Raw genomic sequence first — 24,387 nt, 5'->3', positions numbered from 1 at the left:
GGTTAGGAACCTGTAGTCCAAGCTCTCCATTATCCTGATGAGAAAGTAAAGCCCAAATAAATGTTGAGTGACTTCCCCAACCAGGTTAGTGGCAGAGTGGGACAAGAAGACAGATGTGAAAGTCTGTGGAATTAGGTCACCTCTTTCATAGCTACTTGAACGTGACCTGTGTTCTTATATATAGAACCCAAGAGTGAATTTTTTTTATGGGGGAAATGTCCTATAGGACCTCTTCTCACCGAATGCTTTGGACTATCCTGATCTTCTGGTCATCATAATAAATAAATCGGACTATTATGTTTTTAGCTTTACGGATCTGGAAAGAAGCCTTGGAGATTACCTTGCCTCCAGGTCCTCCAAGGGAGCAGTGACTGTTACGCAGAATATGTTGTTCACCTGAAATTTTATCATTTTACAAATACCTGTTAAATCCTAACATCCAGCCAGCCTTTTGCCTGATATCTCTCTGCTTACAATTGACCTTTCAAACAGACATTACATAGTTGCGTGCTACTCTCGGCATAAAGTCAAAATGAAATACCAGACGCACAGACCTAATCTTAGTCTCTGGTGTATCCCCAGAACCTAGTACAGGACCTTGCACACAGCAGCTCTTCAATATGTGTTTGCACAGCTGTGTCCAAGAGGAGGGAGACTGAAAGGAAAGGATAGTCTTGCAGGTTTCTGAGAACAGGCAAGATGGAGAGAATTTGCTTCCTTGCTCCCTTTTCCTGCCGTTATACCCCTTCTCACTGAGACAGCCCTAGGCTACGTATTGACTCGATAAACAGCTTTCTAATGACTCTCCCAAGGGGTGTCTGCATCTCAAAGAATAGTTGGTGAATTTAAAAGAATTTCCAGCTCGGGCTTCCCTGGTAGCACAGTGGTTGAGAGTCCGCCTGCCGATGCGGGGGACACGGGTTCGTGCCCCGGTCCGGGAAGATCCCACATGCCGCAGAGCGGCTGCGCCCGTGAGCCATGGCCGCTGAGCCTGCACGTCCGGAGCCTGTGCTCCGCAATGGGAGAGGCCACACCAGTGAGAGGACCGCGTACCACAAAAAAAAAAAAAAAAAAAAAAAAGAGGAAGAGGAGTGCCAGAGGATATGGAGAGAGAGTGGTGAACAATGGAGAGAGAAACCAGACGAGTGAGTTCCAGCAGACGCCCTGGGAGAAACTTGCCTGGGAAGGTCCAGTCAGATGAGCACAGGCCATTTGGGAATCCCTGCTGACCTCAGCAACTGCCACGTCCAGGACTTCGTGGATTCAGACCCAGGATAAGTAGCTCTCATGTAGTGTATTTTTTCTCCTCAAGAAGCTGTGACAGATGAGCAGCTGTAGCAGCCTGTGGCACAAGGGGGAACAGGAATTGTTGAAGAGCTGTCAGGGAATTAGCATGTTTATTGACTAAGGTCAATAGGTGGTTTCTTCATTTGCCCAAAACAGGTTGTAATTTTGTTTTTTTAATAAATTTATTTATTTTTGGCTGCATTGGGTCTTCGTTGCTGCGCGCGGGCTTTTCTCTAGTTGCGGCACGTGGGCTTCTCATTGTGGTGGCTTCTCTTGTGGAGCACGGGCTCTGAGACACGTGGGCTACAGTAGCTGTGACACACGGGCTCAGTAGTTGTGGTGCACGGGCTTCATTGGTCCGCGGCATGTGGGACTTTCCCGGACCCGGGCTCAAACCCATGTCCCCTGCATCGGCAGGTGGATTCTCAACCACTGCGCCACCAGCGAAGCCCAACAAGTTGTAATTTTGAATAAAATTTCCCCCACACCCCCAGTTCTTTTAGTCCCTGCCCATCTACCCAGAACGTTTGACCTGCTTCATGGGGAAGTGGGATCTCACCTGGCCACCCGTACCCCCGCCCCCGACACTGGGATTCTTACTACAGAGAAAGAAGAGAGTGGAGGGTGACACCACGGAACATCAGCACCGAAAATGATTGGCTGGGGGCAGGCAGGATGGTGGGCAGAGGGTCTGGAACAGGAGGGGTTAGAGAACCAAGGGAAGATGTGAACACATGGGAAGGGGTGGTCCGAGCACCTGGGCCAGAAGCGCACTGAGGATGAGAGTTGACAACAGGCCTGGCCTGTCTTTACCTTGTATGTGCACACCCTGTAGGTAGAGGTAGGAGACAGAAAACAAACCAATAACAGGTGCTTGTTGCCCTGCATGGTGAAAAGCAGTTTGGGTGGGGCTTCCCTGGTGGCGCAGTGGTTAAGAATCCGCCTGCCAGTGCAGGGGACGCGGGTTCGAGCCCGGGTCCAGGAAGATCCGACATGCCACGGAGCAACTAAGCCCGTGCACCACAACTACTGAGCCTGCGCTCTAGAGCCCACACGCCATAACTACTGAAGCCCGCGCACCTAGAGCCCGCGAGCTGCAACTACTGAGCCCACGTGTCACAACTACTGAAGCCCATGTGCCTAGAGCCTGTGCTCTGCAGCAATGAGAAGCCTGCGCACCGCAATGAAGAGTAGCCCCCGCTCGCCGCAACTAGAGAAAGCCCGCATGCAGCAACAAAGACCGAATGCAGCCCCCCCCCAAAATAAATAAATAAATAAAATTTTTTTTTAAAAAAAAAAGCACTTTGGGTGTAAGAGAAGGAAGAGGCCAGATCCTTGCGCACAACAGGCACATGATGCGGGCACTGCTTTATACCTGGGGGCAGTGAGCGTCTTCCTGTTTTGCACACACGGTCCTCATACACCCAAGTAATGAAGAGCCAAGACCAGTGAGCTCTGGATGTGGGGTTGAGTCTAGACAAATAGATGAGAAAGACTGAACAGAAGGAACCAAAGGGCATGACACGGCCACTCTGAATGTAGCAACCGAATTTCTCTGTACATAAGAACCATTTTAGTGCCTGATTTCACAGGGCTAGTTTGTGGCTAGTAATTTATTCATTTTCTAGTCTTCTTTAAAAGGGGCATAGGTTTTAGGTAATGAGAACAGTGCAAGTAACTTTCCCACCTGCATTCCATCTCTCTTCTTCGGTGTCTGTTTGACCAAGTCAGTATAACATCTAATCTTACTTAGGTGACTGAGGGTAATTTCTGGATTAGGGTTAAGGAGTACTGATAAAAATAGGAAAAAATTACAGTGTCTGTCCCAACACTGTCTTTTTCTGGCTCTTTACAGGAAAGACACAGAATTCTTTTTCCTTTCTGGGATGGTTTGTTTATTAACCCAACCAAGATCACAGGGGACGTTTTTCATTGCTACATCTGGAAAGGTTCCAACACTGAGTCATGCGTGCTTACTTTAGAAACTATATCTAGCCTGGATTAAGGAATAGTAAACTGCAATACAGTTTTTAAAAAGAGGTACATCTAGCCACGAAGAACAGAATAATGTTTAAGAGGAAAGAGTCAAATTGACTTTGAACTCTTAAAAAAAAAAAATCATCCTGAGCAGAAAAGAGTCATTTGTTCTGTGGGATAACGGCTACTTGTTCTTGTCGTTGCTTAAGAGATGTGCAAACTTTGCTGTTTAAGTCTGATTCCTTTTTGACCATCTATGAAGCCAGGATCTTACCGGCACCTGGAGTTAGGGAAATAAAGAAAGAAGACAGTGGGTGGCCCTCCCGTGAGAGATACACGAATCCCTTAAAATGATACGCAATTCTTTTTTTGGGGGGGTGCATTTTGGGTCTTCATTGCTGCGCATGAGCTCTCTCTAGTTGCAGCGAGCAGGGGCTACTCTTTGTTGCGGTGTGCGGGCTTCTCATTGCGGTGGCCTCTCTTGTTGCAGAGCCCAGGCTCCAGTAGTTGTGCCCGTGGGCTCAGTAGTTGTGGCGCGCAGGCTCAGTAGTTGTGGCGTACGGGCTTCGTTGCTCCGCGGCATGTGGGATCTTCCCGGACCAGGGCTCGAACCCGTGTCCCCTGCATCGGCAGGTGGATTCTTAACCACTGCGCCACCAGGGAAGCCCGACACGCACTTCTTAAGACCACCTATGTCACCCATTGCTCATCTAACCATTGTCTCAACTTACCCCATTGCTCTCACATCTTTTGAGAAGGAAAGCAAGAAAACAGTATATTCTAGAACTTACTTTCTGATTTGAAAGGACAACCACTGCTGCCAGAAGATGCTGGAAAACAAAAGGTTGAAGCAAAAGACCCAGCATCTGCTCCTTCCTGACGGAGGAGGCAGCTGGGGAGGGGAGGGTGCAGGAGAGAGAGCTCACTGCATTCTCTACCTTGGGCTTGGGCAGCCTCGCCCTGAGCCTCCTTCCATCCCAGAAGATAATGGAGTCCCAAGCATCCACTAGTCCTCCAGCCTGACCCAGAAGTGCCTGTGCCACACACGGGGACCTCGGGAAGTGGGTGGCATAGCCCCTCCACTGTCGACACGCCATCTCCTTCCTTTTATCAGCCTCTCAGAAGAGGAGTCCTTGCAAACTGCAAAACGAAAAGTGAAATGCATGAGCATCTGGAACCTAAGTAACTTTTCCCTTATTTATTGTGTGACTCTAGGTTAGAATTAGACTTTTAGAACTAAAGTTTGGGAATTCCCTGGCGGTCCAGTAGTTAAGACTCTGTGCTTCCACTGAAGGGGGCATGGGTTCGGTCCCTGGTCCAGGAACTAAGATCCCACAAGCCACGCGGTGCAACCAAAAAAAAAGAAAAGAAAAGAAGGAACTAAAGTTTGAGCGGGTCAGCATCCTCATACTATCATATTCCTCTTCCCTCTTCCTCTTTTTTTGTTGTTGTTTGTTTTTTGCGGTACGCGGGCCTCTCACTGTTGTGGCCTCTCCCGTTGTGGAGCACAGGCTCCGGACGCGCAGGCGCAGCGGCCATGGCTCACGGGCCCAGCCGCTCCGCGGCATGTGGGATCTTCCCGGACCAGGGCACGAACCCGCGTCCCCTGCATTGGCAGGCGGACTCCCAACCACTGCGCCACCAGGGAAGCCCCTCCCTCTTACTTTTGCTTCCTTGCTCTTCTGACAATGCAAATATCGGAAGATTGAGGGAAAAGACATGAGCAAATAGAGTCATTTGGATTCTTCATGATGAAAACTTACTGTCTAAACATTAGGGGAGCTAGACATAAAGTTTTGAATTTATGGAAAAGATTTTCTCTTCAAAATTATCCGGATTTTTATGTTCCTTATTTGAACCTTCCAAAAAATAAAATAGGCTGAGTCTTATTTGCCTTTATTTGTCTCTAAACAGGTTAATAATACCATGGAGTTGCTGAGATGATGAAAAGAAATAATATACACATAAAGCACTTAGAACAGTGACCAGCGTACAGTAGATGCTCAAAAAATGGCTGTCCTTCCTTTTCCTTAATCAGATGGATACGACTGTCTATGTATCCTGTTTCCTGCTCTAGGATTAGAATTAGGCCAGGACAGCACGAGAGGAAGAGAGAGCGCTTTGAGTGTTTAAGTCTTCAGTTAAAACAAAAACGAAAGCAATGTGGGGCGACAAAGTCATTGCATTGCCCCCCACTAATGGGGGGGTGCTTGTCACTCGGATGGCAATGGTTAGTCTATAATCCAATTTCAAGGGCCCTAAAAATCCAACCCAACCGGCCCATTTCCTACAAGTCAGTTGCCTGTAACTTCAGTAAAGCCGGCTGCTCGCTGGTCTCCAGCATTCCCGTTCTGTCCCTCTGGGCTGCATCCTGTGGCCTGGGATGGCCAACTTCCCGTTTCCACCCCTCTCTCCCTGCCTGTACTCACACACTCTCCGTTCAGCATCCGCCACGTCTACAGTCCCACGTGCTGCCCTCTTCCTTTGTGCTCTTGTAATACTTTGTAACCACGCACACACCTTCTGTCCTTGTGGCGAGGTGGGGAAGCGCCTGGTCTCTGCAACCCGACTGCCTGGGTTCTAATCCAGGCTCCTCTGCTAACTAGATGTGTGAGTTTTGACAAATAACTCTGAATCTGTTTCTTCATCTATAAACTGGAAATACTAGTACCTGCTTCCCAGGGTTGCGGATTAAGCGAGACGTGCATGTAAAGTGCTCAGTTAGCAAGCACAGCCTGTGGCACATACAAGGCATGATCTCAGTAGGAACCAGCAGCATTAGGAGTACAGTATTTGTATCATGGTTTGTGTCCTGGTGTCAGCTTCTTTACTAGAGGCTAAATGCCTCAAAGGCAGTAGTTGGCTTTACTCCTAACATAGGTCCTAGCCCAGCGCTCCACTGTCTGCCGTCTCAAAGTGGTTACACAGTAGAGCAGGTCACCTGGGGACTTGTTACCCATGCAGAATCTCAGGGCCTACCCTAGACCTGTGGAATCAGCATCTGCATTTTCACAAGGTCCCCAGCTGATAAAATACATCCCTTGAAATTTGAGAAACACTGCGCTCATTCCTTCAATTCACTTGCTGAGCTGGTACTTTAATTATACTCATAATAGCCACTAGGAAAACAGACACTGAGTGCTATAGAATCAGTACTGCCATTAGATCACTGTCATTTGTAAGGACCTTTGAGACCCGTGGTTCTCAAAGTGTGGTCCCTGGACCAGCAACATCGGATTCACTTGGGAACTTGTCAGAAATGCGAGTTTTCAGGTGATTCTAATGCATCCTTCAGGTTGGGAACCACTGCTTTAGAACCCCGGGAAGCTACCAGAAGTACCACATTAATATCGTGCATCCCCTTCTTCCTGCCTTGTTTCATTTCATTTCTTCTCTTCCATGTCTTAAAGAGACAAGTAAGGTCAAATGTCGTACGTATCGTTTCCTCTTTGCCGGATACTTGCTGGTGCACATACACATCTTAATGTCTACCTGGCAGACTGACATTTGTCAAAATACCTTTTCTGGTGTATGGAACACACAGATGACTTATCTGCAGTCCCTGTATTTTGTTTTATTTTGTTAATTTTATTCATTTTTTGAATAGGTGATAGACGCACATGGTATAAAATTCCCAAGGTACAAGAGTTTACGGTGAAAAGTAAGTCTCCCTCCTTCTTGCTCCAGTAATAGAGTTCCTTTCTCCAACAGCAATCACTGACCTTTCATCTCACACATTTATTGAGCACCTAATATGTGCCAGGCATTGTTCTGGGCACTGGATATGGAAGGAGAAGACAAAAACCCCTGCCTCCATGGAGCTGATGTTTTGGTTACTGATTTCTTATTGTATTTGTTCAATAGCATAGAGTTTGGCAGTAGTTAAAAGTAGGGCTCTGTAGTCAAACCAACTAATTTTGAATCCAATTTTCCCCATGTTCTAAGTAATCTTAGCTGTTTATTCTACCACTGTGAACTGGGTTTTCTTTATCTTGAAATGGAGATAACAATTCTATTCTATAAGGTTGTTGTGAGAATTACTTGAGATAATACTTATAAAGCACCAAACAGTGCCTAGAACATAGTAAATGCTCAATAAATATAGATGTTGATTATAATGATGTGATCTCATTCTACTGTTCTATAACGTAGACTAGAAATGGCTAAAGGATTTATTTTCCCAGTAGCTTACATTTCCTCTCTTTGCTATGTGATGATCAAAAAACACACTTTTTTCAGAACAAGCACAGTAAATTTGTCTTCTCAATTCTGATCATTAACTGCTTCTCAGTTAGGCTATTTACTGAGTTCTATGAAGTAATCAACTCCTAATCAATCACTAGAGCATAGAGACTGTGTTCCTCTATTCTTTTTAATCTAGCTTTTTTTAAAATCCCATGTAATTTGGAGATTTTCTATTATTTCATTTGGAGGTGTTTTGTACCATTATTTTCAGCTTCATAATGTTACAAAGTACATTCCTTGGGGAGATTCTGCATTTTGCATCAGAGGGATTAAACACTTCTGAGCAAAGTTTCTGACAATATAATTTGATATAGTTATGTTAAGGAATATTCTTTGTGATTCTAGTCTCCAGCCAGATGGGAAATCAACTTTCAACTGCTGGAAAAGCAACAAAAGTATTCCTCGGTAGTGGTTTTAAGATGGAAAAGAATAGAAGAAAATTACATGCAAAAAAAAAAAAAAAGAAAAGAAAGAGAAGAGAAGAACTCCTAGGGCATGAAAACACTTAAATAATAAGACAAGAACTGTTTCATTTATTCACCATGAAAAATCATTAGCGGGCATAATGAAAGATTGCAAGGAAGTTGGGTTAGGTATATTCCCCCATGTACTGATTCTGGACCAGTGAGTTGAATTCTAAAAGGGAATGAGGCACAGCTACGTGACCACCCACAGTCCTGATAACCATTGAATATATTCTCTTTCTCTCCTTTGCCCCTGATTCTATTTGGTATTATTTCCTCGTAGACAGAGTGTATGAATCTTTGGAGGATTGACTGTAGTACAGGAAACCTGTTCTCTGAACCTAGTCATCATAGGACTGGGAGGAAGGGGTAGCTGCGAAATTGAAGTGAAATGCCTCTGAACAGCTTTTATTATTTGGGGAATGGTGAGATCAAGGTAGATTTGGGGTGTTTGGGTTTTTCTTTTTTTTTTTTTTTTTTGCGGTACGCGGGCCTCTCACTGTTGTGGCCGCTCCCGTTGCGGAGCACAGGCTCCGGACGCGCAGGCTCAGCGGCCATGGCTCACGGGCCCAGCCGCTCCACGGCATGTGGGAGCTTCCCGGACCGGGGCACGAACCCGCGTCCCCTGCATCGGCAGGCGGACTCCCAACCACTGCGCCACCAGGGCAGCCTTGGGTTTTTCTTTAAGCATTTTCCAGCCTCTGGTATTTTATTGTCAGAAATGGATTAGTAAAAACATCAGTGCTCATGATTTTGAAAGGTATAAAGTCCCTTCCATATAGGTGAGGCCTCCTCTGGTGGCACTCACCCGTGTGCTTCCCCCAGACTTTGTATACACTAATCGTAGAACGCACTGCAGAGCTCACTCTAATTGATTAGGGGTGCATTAGGCACCCTGTCTGTGACCACTTTGCCTTACCTTTGGACCTTGTTATTTTTCATTCCCCTCTGTTCCCACTACTTACTACCTCTGAGCTCAGTGGTTTAATTTATTATCATCGTCTCCCGTGGTTGTGTGAGTTAACAGGGCTCAACTGGGCTCTAGACAGCCTTCAGGAGTTTGCAGTCAGACGGTAGCTAAGGTGGGAGTCACATGGCCAGACGTTCAATGTGACGTCATTGTTCGAGGGTCTGTCACCTCGGCCGGGATGGCTGGAACAGCTGAGAGCTGACTGGCATCTCTCTCCACATGGCTACCTTGACTTTCTTTACACCTTTACACGAGGTGGCCTCATGGTCGTCAAATTTCTTGCCTTCGGAATCACTTCCCCTTTGGAACAAGTACTCCAAAGAGACTCAGGCAGAAACTGCAAGGTATCCTTGAACTCAAAGTCCAAAGTCATGTAACATCACTTCCCCTGCATTTTAGTGTTCAAAGATTGAGCCAGTTCAGATGTAAACAAGGGCAGTACACAGGCATGGATACAAGGAGAGTTGGTTCATTGGATGGGGTAGAGAGGGCATTTTTAAACACTAGCTACCACACCTTCTTTGCTAGAAAATAGTCAGATTTATCTTCAACACAACGGTTATGCCACTGCACCAAACGCTTCTAGGAAACACAAACCCACACGAGTATTTAGTAAGTGAAAATTTGTGGGTTCTGGCAATACATATATTGTAACTAAATATATCTGATATTGTATCAGTGTTGTTCATTCATAGAAATATTACTTTTGTTATATTACAGATATAATTATTTGTACCTGTTGGTCAGAAGCTGTTACTAATCAAAATACTTTGGGATTATAGAATGGATTAGAGGCAGTTAACAAGATACTCAATAGAGTTCATCTCATTCCTTTCTAATCTTTGGTATATTAGTGTGTCGTACTATACAATAATTATAGAATATTTTGTTTATTGAAATGAGAGTTAGTTGTATTAATATTGTTCCTCCATTCATTCAATCAACAGGTATTTGTTGAGTATCTATGATGAACCTGGCCCTGTGTTAGGCAATGCAGAGCAGGGAGGCTTGGTGCTATGGTTAGATTTTGCCCCAAGCAGTATGAATAGTAGCATTTTAAATGCTAACTATATGAGTTCATGCATTCAGATGTTTGAACACTAAAGAAAGCTGTGTTACTGAATACTACTCACAGTTAGTGCTGACTAAACCCTTTCTTTGTGCATTATTTCATTTAATCCCCCCAAGAGGTCTTAGGATAGAGGCAGAGTTGTTATCCCAGTTTGGTAGAGGTTGAAACTATGACTCAGAGTAAACAGTATCCCAGAGTTCACCTAATCAGTAAGTGATGAAGCTTGAAGTTGAATCCAGGCACCGCCTACTATGCAAAATTGCATTAAAATAAGACCATTGCCTTTACCTCTAAATTCCGTGCCTTGTAAGAAATGTTTTCATCATTCTAAAATGGTAAATGCATAATTACTTAATTACTATTACTTAATAGTCATAAGACTGCTTTAATCTTTGGCCAAATGTATTAACACCTCCCAACCCCATCCCAACTCTGGGCTTCTTCTGGTTTCATAGAGACCTTTTCTGAAGTCTAAGAAGGATATATAGAGAAAGAATAGAAACTTAATTTTATTGAAATTTTACTGTATACCAGCCGTCAAGCTTGGCATGCCAAATGAATATGAAGTTGCTGTGGCATGTAGATGGGAAAAAAAGCAAAACCACCAACCTCTTTAATAAAAGCAATCATGAATTCCAAAGATACTGATGGGGCACTTACAATATGGCAGGTCCAGGAAAACCTGGGTTCTGGTTTTGGGGTTCTCATCTCACTCTTCCATGGGAGGGACCAAGCAGGTGTTTTTCCCGCCAATACACTCTGATATGGGAAGCCCACATGAGGGACACCGAACTTAGGATGGTGAGTAGAGGATGGGAGGTGTTCTAGAAAGAGTCCAAGATTGGAGAAACTACTCAGGAGAAGAAGAGGGGTAAAGATTCCATCAAGGGAGTACACCCTATGTAGTGGTTCAAAGTCTAAAGAGTTTCAGGAATTCTAGGGACTGAAAGAATTATATGTAACAGAAGGGCAGGATGGGTGTGTAGGCGTGGCCGGAGAGAAGCTGGCCAAGAAGTCATGAGGAAGGAACCTTTCTTTGCAGGTCTTGTTAGGAAGCTTGAATGAGCGAGCACCGTTGAATCAGGCTTTGCTAAGTAGTTTGGATTTTTCTTTTCTTTTCTTTTTTTTCATTCATATATTTGATTGAGGCATCGCATCTGTGTTTTTTTTTTGTTTTTTTTTTTAGATGTTGGGGTAGGAGTTTATTAATTAATTAATTTATTTTTGCTGTGTTGGGTCTTCGTTTCTGTGTGAGGGCTTTCTCTAGTTGTGGCAAGCGGGGGCCGCTCTTCGTCGCTGTGCGCGGGCCTCTCACTGTCGCGGCCTCTCTTGTTGCGGAGCACAGGCTCCAGACGCGCAGGCTCAGTAGTTGTGGCTCACGGGCCTAGTTGCTCCGTGGCATGTGGGATCCTCCCAGACCAGGGCTCGAACCGGTGTCCCCTGCATTAGCAGGCAGATTCTCAACCACTGTGCCACCAGGGAAGCCCGGATTTTTCTTTTCTTTTCTTTGGCCGTACCATGTGGCATGCGGGATCTTAGTTCCCCGACCAGGGATCAAACCCGTGCCCCCTGCAGTGGAAGCGCGGAGTCTTAACCACTGGACGCCAGGGAAGTCCCAGTAGTTTGGATTTTAAGTGCACTTGTGGAAAACAGATTGACCTTCAGACATTTTCTCCATGTCACCCATGACTTCCCCTTCCATTCTTTAAAGAGTTGGAAATGATTCTTTTTGTTTATATTATTATTGGGGGGAATATTTTTCCATATGTACCAGGCAGTATAAATGGCTTCCCTTCACTTTCTGGGTATTTTCAGTGTCGATTATAGCCGGGCGGATCAAATTAAAGCACCAGGTGTCATATCGTCTGAATATTAGATGAGTCATTATTTATGCATTGATCCAGGAACCACAAATCTGTACCCCACCTCCTCAGTTCTACAGATTCACATTTCTGTATATTTAGGTAACAGTCGAAGAGATAGATGCAATATATGCAAAAGTGCTGCAGACCACTTCCTTCAAGATCATGTCCAAACCCTTGACCCTTTCTAGGCCGACGCTCCAGCTCTTCTGAGAAAAAGCAATTGAAATTGCCTCTCCTGTGTACCCAGATGGAGGATGCAGAAGTCCGGCTAGCTTTTCCCTCTACTGCCAACAAAAACAGGGTGGAACAGCTGGGAAGGGAGGCCAGGAGCCCCAGAGAGAGGGAAGCAGCGGAACAGCGCAGTGACAGAAGCGCCTCCTTGGCCGCCTGCAGCCCCTCGCAGCCGAGACCTCCCCAGCCAACCCCGGTTCCTCCTCCTCTCCCCCTCGCCAGGGACCCCTCAAGGAGGGAGGACCAGTTAGTGACTTTAATCGGATCAGAGAGTTGAAAGAGCTTGTGCTGAAGTTAAGACAATATCCACTCCATTTTCCCGGCTGGTCTCCCTTCTCCTTTCCTGCAGCCTGGATCGAAAGCAGCGGTGATGGGCTCGTTCTCCAGGGCTTCTGGGAGAGTTCTGAGGATCCCGGCCGCTTCCCTCTGCCCCACAGTTTCCCAACCTCAACCCGAGGGCAGGTCCGCCCTCCCTCCCTCCCTCCCTCCCTCCCTTCCTCCCTCTCTCTCTTTTTTTTCCCCCTCCTTCCACCTGACAGGGACCATAAATAACCCAGGCTCCCAGCTGAGAACAAAGTTAAAGTTTGCCTGGAGCTCTCTGCCACTCCCTGCCTGGGCCACGTCTTTGTTTTCTTCTCCTGTTTTTCCTCTCTACCTGGGTTGGCCGTTTCTTCCTTCAGGTTGGAGAAGAGTCGCCTCCTAATTAAATGCAGTGGCTCACTCGCCGGCCCTCCCTAGATTTCAGGCTGCCTCGGCTACCCGGTTAGGCACCGGGCATCGGTATCAAATTACCGAAAGTCTACACTGGAGCAGTCCTCATATTAACATACAAATAACTCAGGGGCTTGCATTTATGTCACCATTCGATCCTGCTAGAGGCTTGCCAGAGCAGTTTTTAATCCAATCAGAAGGAGTTTTAAAAGGATGTCTGCGGAGTGATCAAAAAGGATCTTGATCTCAATGAAATGTAGCCAGATTTGGGGTTTGGTTTTTTTTTTTTTTCATCTAAAATATTGAAAATCTTTGAACACTGATGGGCAGGAAAAGATGTGTAATTCTTCAGTTGCTGGCGAGGAGACGAAGATGCTGAGAGGAACTTGGAGGAAGTGGTGAAGACAGTGGATCCAACCCAGGGACTGGTTTGGGCTGATTTGGAGGTAGAGCCCAAATCACTGCTTCAGGGATTCCTGGAAACATCAGGAAAACATTTGATCAGCCCAGCCCGGTGGAAATGGCTTTGCCACAGAGTAAGATCTTTCTTTAAGTCGTACTTGGCGTGTGCTGTTTTTGTTTCCTATGTAGTGAGTGTGCAAGCAGCCCAGCTGTAAATAGTTACTGAAAATAATCTCTTGGTACCGGGTAGCCGGGTAGCTATGGAAAGTTGATCTGTTTGGTTTTTACACTGGCGAAAACAGTAGTTGCTATTGGATTTTTAGACTTGATTGGTAGCTTAAAAGCTGAGCTCTTGTGGTTTCCCGAGTTTAAATGAATGGAAATTATAAACAGTGCTGAATGAAGGACTGGAAAATAGAGCTGGAGTGGGTGAAATCGCTTACCTTTGAGAAAACATAACATGTACTCCTTTGAAATCTGGCTCGGCCAGCCACGCTTGTATCCAGTAGAACAAGAGTCAGAAAAAGGAGATAGGGTTTGCCTGTTTGTGAAAGGAACTTTTCCACAGCCCGTGCTGCATTTTGAGAAGGATGGGAAATGTCCCAGAGGGCAAAAGCCATCTGGAAAACCTGCCCTGTCACCCTGGAATGTGGTTTATTCCCGTGTGAGGTCATGTTGTATGTGTGTAGCTAGTAAAAGTATTTTAGGCAATTAACTCTTTGTATAGGTGGTTCAAGAGCAATTTATTTCATCCTTCTTTACAACTACTGAAGCCCCCATTTGATCTCTATTGAAGGTAGAGCTGCTTTCCAAGCAGGGTTCAAGCACTGGGGCAGCTGGACTGAGTTGTTAATTTGATAGATTTTGAAACAGTTCAAAGTGGATGTGTTTCAAGTTTCCCCAGTTGAGCAGGTTGTAGTTTCAGATTAAATAACTTGCTAGTTTTTTACATAAACCCCAAATTGAAATCCTGGGTGTGAGAAGAACATTTAAAATAAAGTCGGTTCCCTTCCCACATACAATTTGCAGAACAGTAATGAAGAGATGCCTCTTATTTTGCAATCCAGGTCCATTCAAACAAGCTGCCCTCATCATGGTTGGGGCAGGAAAACTCTAGCTGACAGAAGAGATCAACCTTTCTAGTCAGCTGGGGCTTGAGGCAGGGAGGAAGGAGATACAGAAATGGTTTAAAATTGGTACCTAATGCCAGGAGCTCTTTCTGCTGCTTAAATTCACTATTTTTTTTTAACATCTTTATTGGAGTATAATTGCTTTACAATGGTGTGTTAGTTTCTGCTTTATAACAAAGTGGATCAGCTATACATATACTTATATCCCTATATCGCCTCCCTCTTGCGTCTCCCTCCCACCCTCCGTATCCCACCCCTCTAGGTGGTCACAATAAATTCACTATTGAAGTGATGAACTAACCTCTACCTATACTTTTTCCTTCTAATGGCAGTTTCAAATATTATCCGGGGGGGATGAGGGGAAATGAACATGAGAGAAATGGGTGATTGGCCAATGACCGGAGGAACAGGTTTCTCCCCAACAGACACATTTTCAAAAGAGAAGCTTCTGATTTGGGCTTGCTTTGTGCATCCGCAGGTGAAGATGCAATGACAGGTGACACGGACAAGTATCTTGGGCCACAAGACCTTAAGGAATTGGGCGATGATTCTCTGCCCGCAGAGGGCTACATGGGCTTCAGTCTGGGGGCCCGCTCTGCCAGGTATTTTATCGTTGCTCTTTTCTCACAGTTAATTTAAAACAACCATGATGTGTCATAAACCGAAATCATTTTCATTTTTCACATTATCCCCAAGTTTGCTCTTTGGATAAGGATGTGAATTTGGTGAAATGTACACATGCTCTGCTGTCTTCTTTTGCGGTTTTCAGTCCTTAATTTTATGCAATTGAATGTGTTAATCGTTTGTTCTTTTTTTCCCCACGTGGCAGTAGTGCTTCAAGCATAATAGCAAAAGAGCTCACTGGCAAAACGGAGAGAACCAATCTAGGTCACATGTTTTAAAATTAAGTTTTGTTCCATAGTGAAAGAAAGATCCTCTTTTCCAATAAGTAAGAAATATTGTGTTGATTGTTCACTATTCTCTCTTCGTGACTGAAAGAACAATTTATGATTGAGACTTAAAAGAGCATTCTTGGGAAAAAATGATGTATTGTTTATTGGAATTGTCTGTCAACTGAGTATCTCTTTGAAAAGTATGCCATTACTTTGTTTAGAAGGGACATGTTAAGAGTGAAACAGTGACTTAACCAAAAGTTACAGGTAGAATGGTAGCAAGTTCAGCTCTGAAAACTGAAGCTACAGCTTTTGTATGTGGAAAGCTTTGGCTCCAGCCTGACACTGGTTGAAAGAAACAGAACCTTGTCCAGAATTTGGGGACTTCTTTTCCCTGGTTGGGTTAACAGCCTGTTTGCTGACAGTCAAGTTATTTTAAGCTAATAATTAAACCTTCTAAGCTAGCGCCCTGGGGACATTTTCCTGTAGTTTAAGGATCTGTTGTTAAAAGTTTCATTGTCTAATAGTAAACAGCACTTCCCTCAAAGTAAACCTGGGAGTTTATTCTCAGTGTCTGTTGATGTGGCCAGTTCAGACACTGAATTGATTTTTCTTTGAGTTAATCTTTTTTTGTTTAATAGAATTTGGAGCCTCATGTAACTTATTAGAATTTTGGCTTTATATATATATTTATAAAAGGCCTTAAAATCTTATTGTAGCAGGTGTCATTAATAAGAAGGGGAAAATAAGTTTTTAAAAACATGTCTTATTTCAGGTAATCACAGATAACAAGTTACAACTGAAAATATTGCAGAATCTTAAGGGACCTCAAGGGAAAAGTCTATTTAGAGATTGAAGAGCTTTTGTAATCCAATAACTAGCTGATTCTCTTCCTCAGATAATATATAAAAGCTACATTTCATGACTCAATCATTTGTATATAGGGAATTGTAGCAGCTGACCTCCAGTGAGAGTTGAAACCAGTATATTGTCTCTTATAAATTTTCCACAAGACATTTCTGAGGCTTCCATACTTGTAGTTTGGATTGCACCATTCTTATTTGTTGCTATTATATGTAACTCATTTTTTTACATTGCAACTGATGTTATGCTCAGAGGCGAATTATCTATAAAGCCGATATGTTTCTTAAAGTACTGTTAAACTGTTACCAAGTATAATATTCTGAGTGTAACATTTAAAAAGGGATACATTAAATGTGTAACTCATTCAACCATAACATTTATTTTTCTTTTTTTCCCTGTCTGATTTTTTTGCTTTCTACTTCTTCTGTTTTTTCTAAAAATACTTAAAAATAGTCCCAAGATCAGGTAAGAAAATACGGCACCTTGACAGTGTTTCTCTGCTCTTCCTTGACTCATTTTCTCATCTTTATTTTCTCCAGCATCGTGCTGTGCTATGCTGTGCTGCCATGTGCTTTTTCTTTTTTATTTCTCTGCTCAGCTTTAGAAAATCGGTTTTGTGATTTGAGAAAATAAGCAAGTAACTAAATGTATGACAAGTAATGTTTACTTACGCAAAGTTGACTGAATACGTGAGGAATTTATTTCTCTTAACGAAGTTGTATAGTGCATGAAGTAACTGGAGAAATTGCACTGGGTTTAAAGGAAAAGTCTTGATCGGAAGGGCTGTTTGTTTGCTGGGTTCTGTTCTAAGCTGTGCTAGGTACTTCAGTATAACTTCAGAAACCTGAAGCATGTGTTCTTCTAACATTTCCCCTGTTTAACACTTAGGGTATACTGATGGCTGCAAATAATATCGTTGACCTCAGGGAAAAACAACTTAATGCCTTCCAGACCCCCATGCAAATAATCTCTCATTTTAGTAGCTGAAAGTATCAATACTTCAATATATTAAGGATTCAGAGTGCAGCTCGATGCCGTTAATCAGCTCCCTCTGCCTAATGTAAATTAGTCAGGAGTAGGAATTATGTCAAGTGACATTATGTAAAATGAGGACATCTTTAGACTTTTCCATTGGTAGCTCCCAATTCTAGGCTCTGTTCTTTCGTTGGCACTCCTACGTAAGTTAAAAGAAAGAAAGGATGTTTTAAAAAAAAAAACAAAACACATCTTAGATATGTTTAAAAACTAAAGTTAAAATGAATGTGTCATCATTTTAAAAAAACTTGTGTTTGTTCACATATACAATAAAACAACTGTTCTCACGTACCACCAATATTACCACGTGCCATGGGAACCAAAATTTGAAGAAATGAATATCTGATGCAGAGTGTGGAACTTCCTGTGCCTCTCAAATCACATCACGGGGGCAAAATGGAGTCTTGCTATAAGTACGTAGAAGTTGCACTATCTAATGGTCTAGCTGCCAGGCACATAGGATTATCTAAATTAAAATGAATTAAAATTAAATAAAATTAAATGCAGCTCTTCTGTCACGCTAGCCGCACTCCAGGTGCTCAGTGTATTGGACAGAGCAGATTGAGTACGTGTCCATCATTCTGTTGGAAAAGAAAGTTCTGTTGGATGGTGTTGAGTTAGAAAGTAGAAAGAGAATTCCTGCTTTTAGGAAGCTTATATTGCATCTGAGAGAAGGGATGGGGCTAGAAACAGGAGTAACAAAAGTTTGCAACAAAAATAGGAAAAAAAAAAAGAGTGATGGGTCATATATGATTGGGCACTGGAGGCCCAACGGTGCAAGAGGTCAGAGTCACATGGCTTACTGGGTAAGCTCTATGCAGGGATAATGCTCTTTTTTTTTTGCTTCTATATCCATTTTCTGATATTGTGTCCCTCTCATAATAGTCACTTAGTAAGTATTTGCTTAATACATCAGATAATGACTCTGTAGAATGATGGTTATTTTGGAGAAAGTAAGGCTCTCATCCTAGAAGCATGTACCTAGCCATTTGTGTAGACACTTAGAATTATGTCTGTCATTTGGGGGCCTCTGTATCTTGATATAAAAATCCCCACTTTTGGATACTCTTTGGTGTCTCTAAAATATATCCATATATGCCTTTAATGTAGGCAGTGGGGGAAGAAATCATTTTGTGCAAGCACAGAATCATTCCTTAGTTACCTCTCCTTTGCTCTCTCCCCTGTCAAGCACAGACAAAGGCACGGCCAGGCCAAAGTCTGCCAGATTCGGCTGGTGAAGATTCGAGCAGCCACGTTTAAATTCAGACAGTTGATTACTTCCTAGGCGGGGCTAACTTCCTGTGGCCCTTGTCTTCCACACCAGAGAGGATGACACCAAAACCAAAGGGGCTGTGTGTCTACCACACTAGCTGTGGGCTGCCCCATTGCTAAGGAGCCAATTCCAGACCGCTCTCTTCCAAGGAGGGCATGGCAGGAAGCCTCAGACCTCTTTCAAAATGGGAGGCAGTGAAAAGCTACCTCACGACAGCCTACCTGGTAGGGAGGCGAGTGGAAGATGGCCTCGGAGCAGCTCACCAGCCTCCGTCCTCTTTGTTCTTGAAGGATCACGGGGGTTCCGCCAAGGCTCAGATGAGCTGCCACTCCAGCCTGCCTGTGTGCCCTTTGTGGATATCTGCAGGGTTACCAGCGTCCCTGACTCTATTGGTCTCTTTTTTTTTAAATTGAGATATAATTGACATGTAACATTATGTTAGTTTCAGGTACATAACATGATTTAATATACATATATATTGCAAAACTGTCATCACAATAAGTCTAGTTAACATTCATCACCATTCATAATGACACTTTTTTTTTTTATTATGATGAGAACTTTTAAGATTTACTCTCGGGAATTCCCTGGCGGTCCCATGGTTGAGACTCTGCACTTCCACTGCAGGGGCCACGGGTTCGATCCCTGGTCGGGGAACTAAGATCCCACATGCTGCGTGGCACGGCCAAAACAAAAATCTCTCTTAGCAACTTTCAAACATACAAAACAGTATTATAAACGATGGGCAGCATGCTGTACATTAAATCCTCAGGACTTACAACTGGAAGTCACGTAAAATAAACTGTGATTTGAGAAAATGAAAATAAGCAAGTAACTAAATGTGGAGTATTCACGTTTTATAACTGGAAGGTTATACGTTTTGACCACCTTCACCCGTTCTGCCCATCCCCCAAGCCCTCTTGGTATTTAGTTTAGAGGTCAAGGTGGTGAGTGGTACTTCAGGACGTCAGGACTCCTGCATTCTGGGAAGTTCAAAGCCTGTGTAGAGGATCTGAGAGAGGCTAGAAAGGAGAAGAGAAGAAGCAAAGAAAAAAAGCATACAGTAAGGAAAGACAAGATAACCATACGTGGAATTTGAATTTTTCCAGGCCAGAAAGATGGCAATGAAGATAATGTAAGGTGTATTCATAACCCTCCTTCCCTCTTCACGTTTTCCATGAGAAGCCACTATAAACCAGAGCTCTCAATAGGTTAAATTCACACCTAGTTCCCAAAGCCTTATTAACGGATACATTTACAGCACCATAATTCCATTCAGTAGTGCGAGATAGACAAATATGGACCAGAAAGGGAGGAGACTCTAAAAGAAGGTCTTAACCAAGAAAAATCTCTCTAGTTATCAAATTATCTGCAGTCATCTGGAGTCATGTTGGTTTGACTGTCATAGTGAAATATCCAAGTTTTCACACATTTCACCTTCTCAAAGATTGAACACCAACCCGCCTAATTTTAAACAAAACCTGATCGTGAGGTTGTCTAAGCTTAAGAAATTTCCTAAAGTATAAGGGATTTTATTTTTGATGATGTCTTTTCAAGAACGACTTTGGTTGATGTTTTTGGCCATCTTGCCTGTTCTTCAAGTTGCATGCATTAACGTTCTTTTATCCATCTCATCGTCATCTCCCACTCTTGAATGGTTAACTGTAACTACAACAGCCTCCGCTCCTTCAGTTCGGATAGGTCTTACACCTTGAACAGAAGCTCCTTCGCGCGGGACAGCATGACGATTGAAGAACTCCTGGTGCCGTCCAAAGAGCAGGTATGCGTTCTTTTGTCAAATCTTCTTCCGTCGTTAAACTTTCATTTGTATGATGGAATCACGTTCTTTGTCGCATGACAGAAACTCTGTTTCTGCATGTTTGGTTTTGCATCTGTAAGTCTTCCTGTACTGCCAGTTAAAGAAAAAATCAATTGTACCATAAATCGAAATATCCCTCTCTTCCGCATATCAATCTCATCCCACAAAGAGGAACTTAGAAAAGTTCTAGGAAAGGCATGGATACCTTTCTCATTTCTTGGCCAAATCTTGCAGTTTTTAAAAAAGACAGTTAAGGGAATTCCCTGGGGGTCCAGTGGTTAGGACTCCGCACTCTCACTGCTGAGGGCCCAGGTTCAACCCCTGGCCAGGGAACTAAGATCCCACAAGCCGTGCAGCGAGGCCAAAAATAAATAAGTAAATAAAAGAGAGGTAATAGTAATTGGTAGCTAAAGTTGCTAACATTATCCACATGAAGGTTAGGTTTTGCTCAACAGACTACGTATGCATGTTGGAATTTGCTGAAATTGTTTTTAGCAAGTTAAAGATTAGATTGGTCATGTTTTTGGTCCCTTAGCTTCAAAGCTGCCTGGGATGGGCCTTCTCAAGGCGTGCCAGCGTTTTGCTTTCTACTAGAACCTCTGCTAGGTTCATTTGGTGTTTATGCAATTTCTTCTTTCCGTTAACTGTGGTTGAATAGATACTGGTTTGTTACAGGAAGACGCAGTAACAGAGTCCTGCTGCGTAGGGGCTCAGGATGGGTCATTATTCTAGATTCACACAATACCTGCTGTTAAATGTGCACAGTCAGGAGCTGGTGATGGATGAAACTGGACCATAAAACTAATTTTGAAAGTGGCCTATAATATTTAAACAATGTAAATGGTGAAATTATGCTGGACTTATTGATTCACTACATAATGAAGGTAAATTGGGGCAGATGAATAAGTGATGAACACTTATCATCACCAGGTTAGAGGTTAAGCCGTGGGTCGTCACACCTTGAGGGTTCCCATCTGTCTGGAGATGCCGACTTCCAGACACACAGATGTATGTTGTACTTCGTAAGGACCTACAATACGTATGTTAATGCTTTATACTCTCTGGAACATTCTTAGCAAGCAGCTCTTACAGAGCTGACTGCAGTGACTCTTCAGTGTTTGGTCAAAAAACACCCTCTGTAGAATGATTATAGGTACATGCCGTGGTTTAAATGGGCGTTAGCACCAGAGAAAGCACTTATCTCAAATGATGAAGCTAAGTTCTTGGGTGTAAAGTGTTGCCCAGGTATTGGTTGAGATTTTCTGAGGAACTCTCCGCTTGGTTGGCCGTGGTCATTATCCTAGTTGGGTAATCCTGATCTCTTTATGTTCCCAACTGAAATGAAATGTTAGTGGATATATTGCTAACACTTAAAAGTGTAGAAATACGTGAAGTTCTCTGTGCTCTAAGGGAACCCCACAAAACTTACACACCTGCAAGTAAAAGGAGATTCCTTGAACATTCTGCTATTATTGTAATGGAGTAGCAGATTGTCAGTTGACCCTAATCATGGTTTATATTTCTGAATATATACTTGTTTGGGGGGCAAGGGCCTGAAATGGAGGCCGCCACCACCATTATCGCCGTGACCTCACCTCCACTGCCACCATCACCTGCACCACCATCTCCACCACGTTTACCACCATAGTTACGCAGCCTCTCGATTTCTGCACACCCACCTTAAAGTAAAATATACATGCTTGCGATGCTACAAGGTTACAAACAGGCTTCTGAGCGTTCTCACACCATTACCTGTCAGCTACCGCCGAGACCTACTTACTCAGGTAGAATGGCAGGGCAATGTTTACTCAGAATGAAGGATTCGTGAAAAGAAATGAAGGCTAGAGAGAACGTCTGAGGAAAAGCTGATGTTCTTTTGTATAGTTTGTTCCTGCTCCAATTTCAAAAATACCTCTGTGGACATCACAAACCCTCTGTAGGCCAGTCAGAAGAAAGGAGAGCTTAGGACACCTTGAAAGCTTTACAGATAAATCTTAAGTTGATAACTGCAGAAGCAGGAAGCTGCTTTCTTTAATGGCCACAGAGAATCCGTGGTCTGACAGGCATTTCTCATGGAACGAGCACGTTTAATGAGCACATCACATGACTCCATGATAAATTCACCGGAGACTTGGAAAAAAAGATATGAATATCATAAAGACATTTTAGGGACAGTTGGGGGGCATTTGAAAATGTACAAGCTATACTGTTAGGAAATTATTGTTCATTTTCCGAACAGTGATAATAGTATTGAAGGTATACAGGGAATATCTCTCTTCCAGGGGTATGCATGCTGAATTTTTCAGGAATGAAGTAATCTCTGTCAGCTATTTATTTTCAGATGGTTCAGCCAGAAGTGTATGCATGGAGTGAGAGAAAAAAATCAAATATGGCCAAATGTTAATTGTTGAATCTAGGCTGAGTGTATATGAATATTCCATATACAGCTTTTTCAACTTTTTTATTTTGTATTAAATTAAATTAAAATTAAAACTTGGAGGAAAGGGGAAAACAAATTCTGAAAGAGGTGTATTAACTTATTTCATCCCATATCTCATTTATCATAGAAGAGAGCAAAAAGGCTAATTCCTCAAAAGAGAGGCTTTAAGAGGGAAGAGTCTAGTTACACTGGGCATGACTCATGAGAAGCATTTATTTCAGAAGTGCATTTAAACACTTTATGTTAGAATTAAGTGACAAAAAATTATTAGTTGATGTCTATCATGTCTCAAAATCTGCATGGATAAATTTCAAAATGGAGTTTGTCCGCAGTATTGATTTTGTCTGAAAGCATGCAAGAAATCTGAAATATTTAAAATTCCTAAATTTAGCAATGATATATGACTTACTGTCCGATTTAAAACTGCCTTGTCGTTGCCCAGTTAAAGTTGCTTTGACAAGAAAAGGTGAAAAATGAATAAAAATTAACTTAGCGTGAGTCTTGTTTTTTTTTTTAACAAGAGTAGAGTTCACCCATACAAAGCAGAGTTGCCTCTTTATCATTCTGCTTCTGATTAATCCGTTTGCACATTAACCACAGTTAAAGTACAGTTGAGGTCCAGGGTGGTTAGGCCTGCCACCCCCATGTTCCTAAGAACCTGTGCTGGTTTGAAGGCCGGTGTGGAGGCCAGAGGTGTGGAGGCCAGAGCTGGGGAGTAAGGCTGAGAGAAGGAAGCCCATCCCCATTCCTTGCTGGGCCTTAGTCATGATTAGTTTGTAAACTACTTAATTCCCCCATGGATATTAAGAGTTGACATGTTTGTACTGTGACATTGGATTATCCATGAACTCTGTTTCCCTTTACCTTCCCTTTACCTTGTAATCAGGAATCACCTGTAGATATGCTTCTGAAAATGTGTATGTAAACAAATCATGTCTTGCATTTGTCAGAAGGTTTTATTATTTAAGGCAGGAACACTCAGCCCCACTTGCTCCCAAGAACCACCCAGAGAACCTTTAAGGTCATGATTGTTCAGTTCCTCATTCCGGGGCCCTGGGGGCCTTGTCATGCAATTTTTAAATGCACCCAGAGTCGAAAGCCCCTGATTCCTAGTCAGAGTTCTTAGCTGAGGGCACACATTGGAATCCCCAAGTGGCTCTTTGGAGATTAAGATGTGCACCGAATTGGAGTCTCCCTGGCTGGGTTCTTGGGCACATGTGTTTTTCAGAATTCCACAGATGATACTGGGATGCACCTTTAGTTAGGAACCACTGCCTGAAAGCAACTGTGGCTGGGATCTTTTTGTATATTGGTCAGTCAACCTCTAACGTATTTGTTTTATAAGCTGAGATTTGTGTGTGTCAGGATGTCTTAGAGTAACATCTGTTGCTCTAAGAAACATTCCTTTCCCAATAGGAGGTAATAAAGAACAGGGTTTACTCTCAAGTGAAGTCTGGTTGTCGAGGATGAGTATAATAGACAGGTTCTTTCATTTCTTCTGACATAACTATTGAAAGCAACTGTCTGGTGTGGCTCTTGTAATTGCCGTGTTATGATCCAGGTTAGTCAGTCCCCATTGACATAAATGGAATACTGTTCATTAGATGCCGTGGCATCGGGAGATAAGGTGGTGATGCTTGTGGTGATGGTGCTGAAAACAGCTCCTACTATGTGCCAGGCACTATTCTAAGTGTTTTAGAATTAGTACT

At 43.2% G+C, this 24,387-nt stretch overlaps 1 protein-coding gene across 1 annotated transcript in view; it reads left to right on the top strand.

Moving 5' to 3' along the window:
- ANK3 (ankyrin 3) overlaps positions 1-24,387 on the top strand; it is a gene marked incomplete at its 5' end in the record, with an annotated part of 329,024 nt that overhangs the window by 211,264 nt on the left and 93,373 nt on the right. Inside the window, 2 exon segments of the mRNA XM_082673732.1 lie at positions 14,833-14,956; positions 20,097-20,199. Coding sequence (XP_082529858.1) covers positions 14,833-14,956; positions 20,097-20,199 — 227 coding nt within the window.

The sequence above is a fragment of the Grampus griseus genome (assembly GCF_964374135.1).
Source record: "Grampus griseus genome assembly, chromosome: 16".
Lineage (NCBI taxonomy): Eukaryota > Metazoa > Chordata > Mammalia > Artiodactyla > Delphinidae > Grampus > Grampus griseus.
The sequence above is the reverse complement of the archived record's forward strand: the minus strand, read 5'-3'. Positions and strand labels throughout refer to the sequence as shown.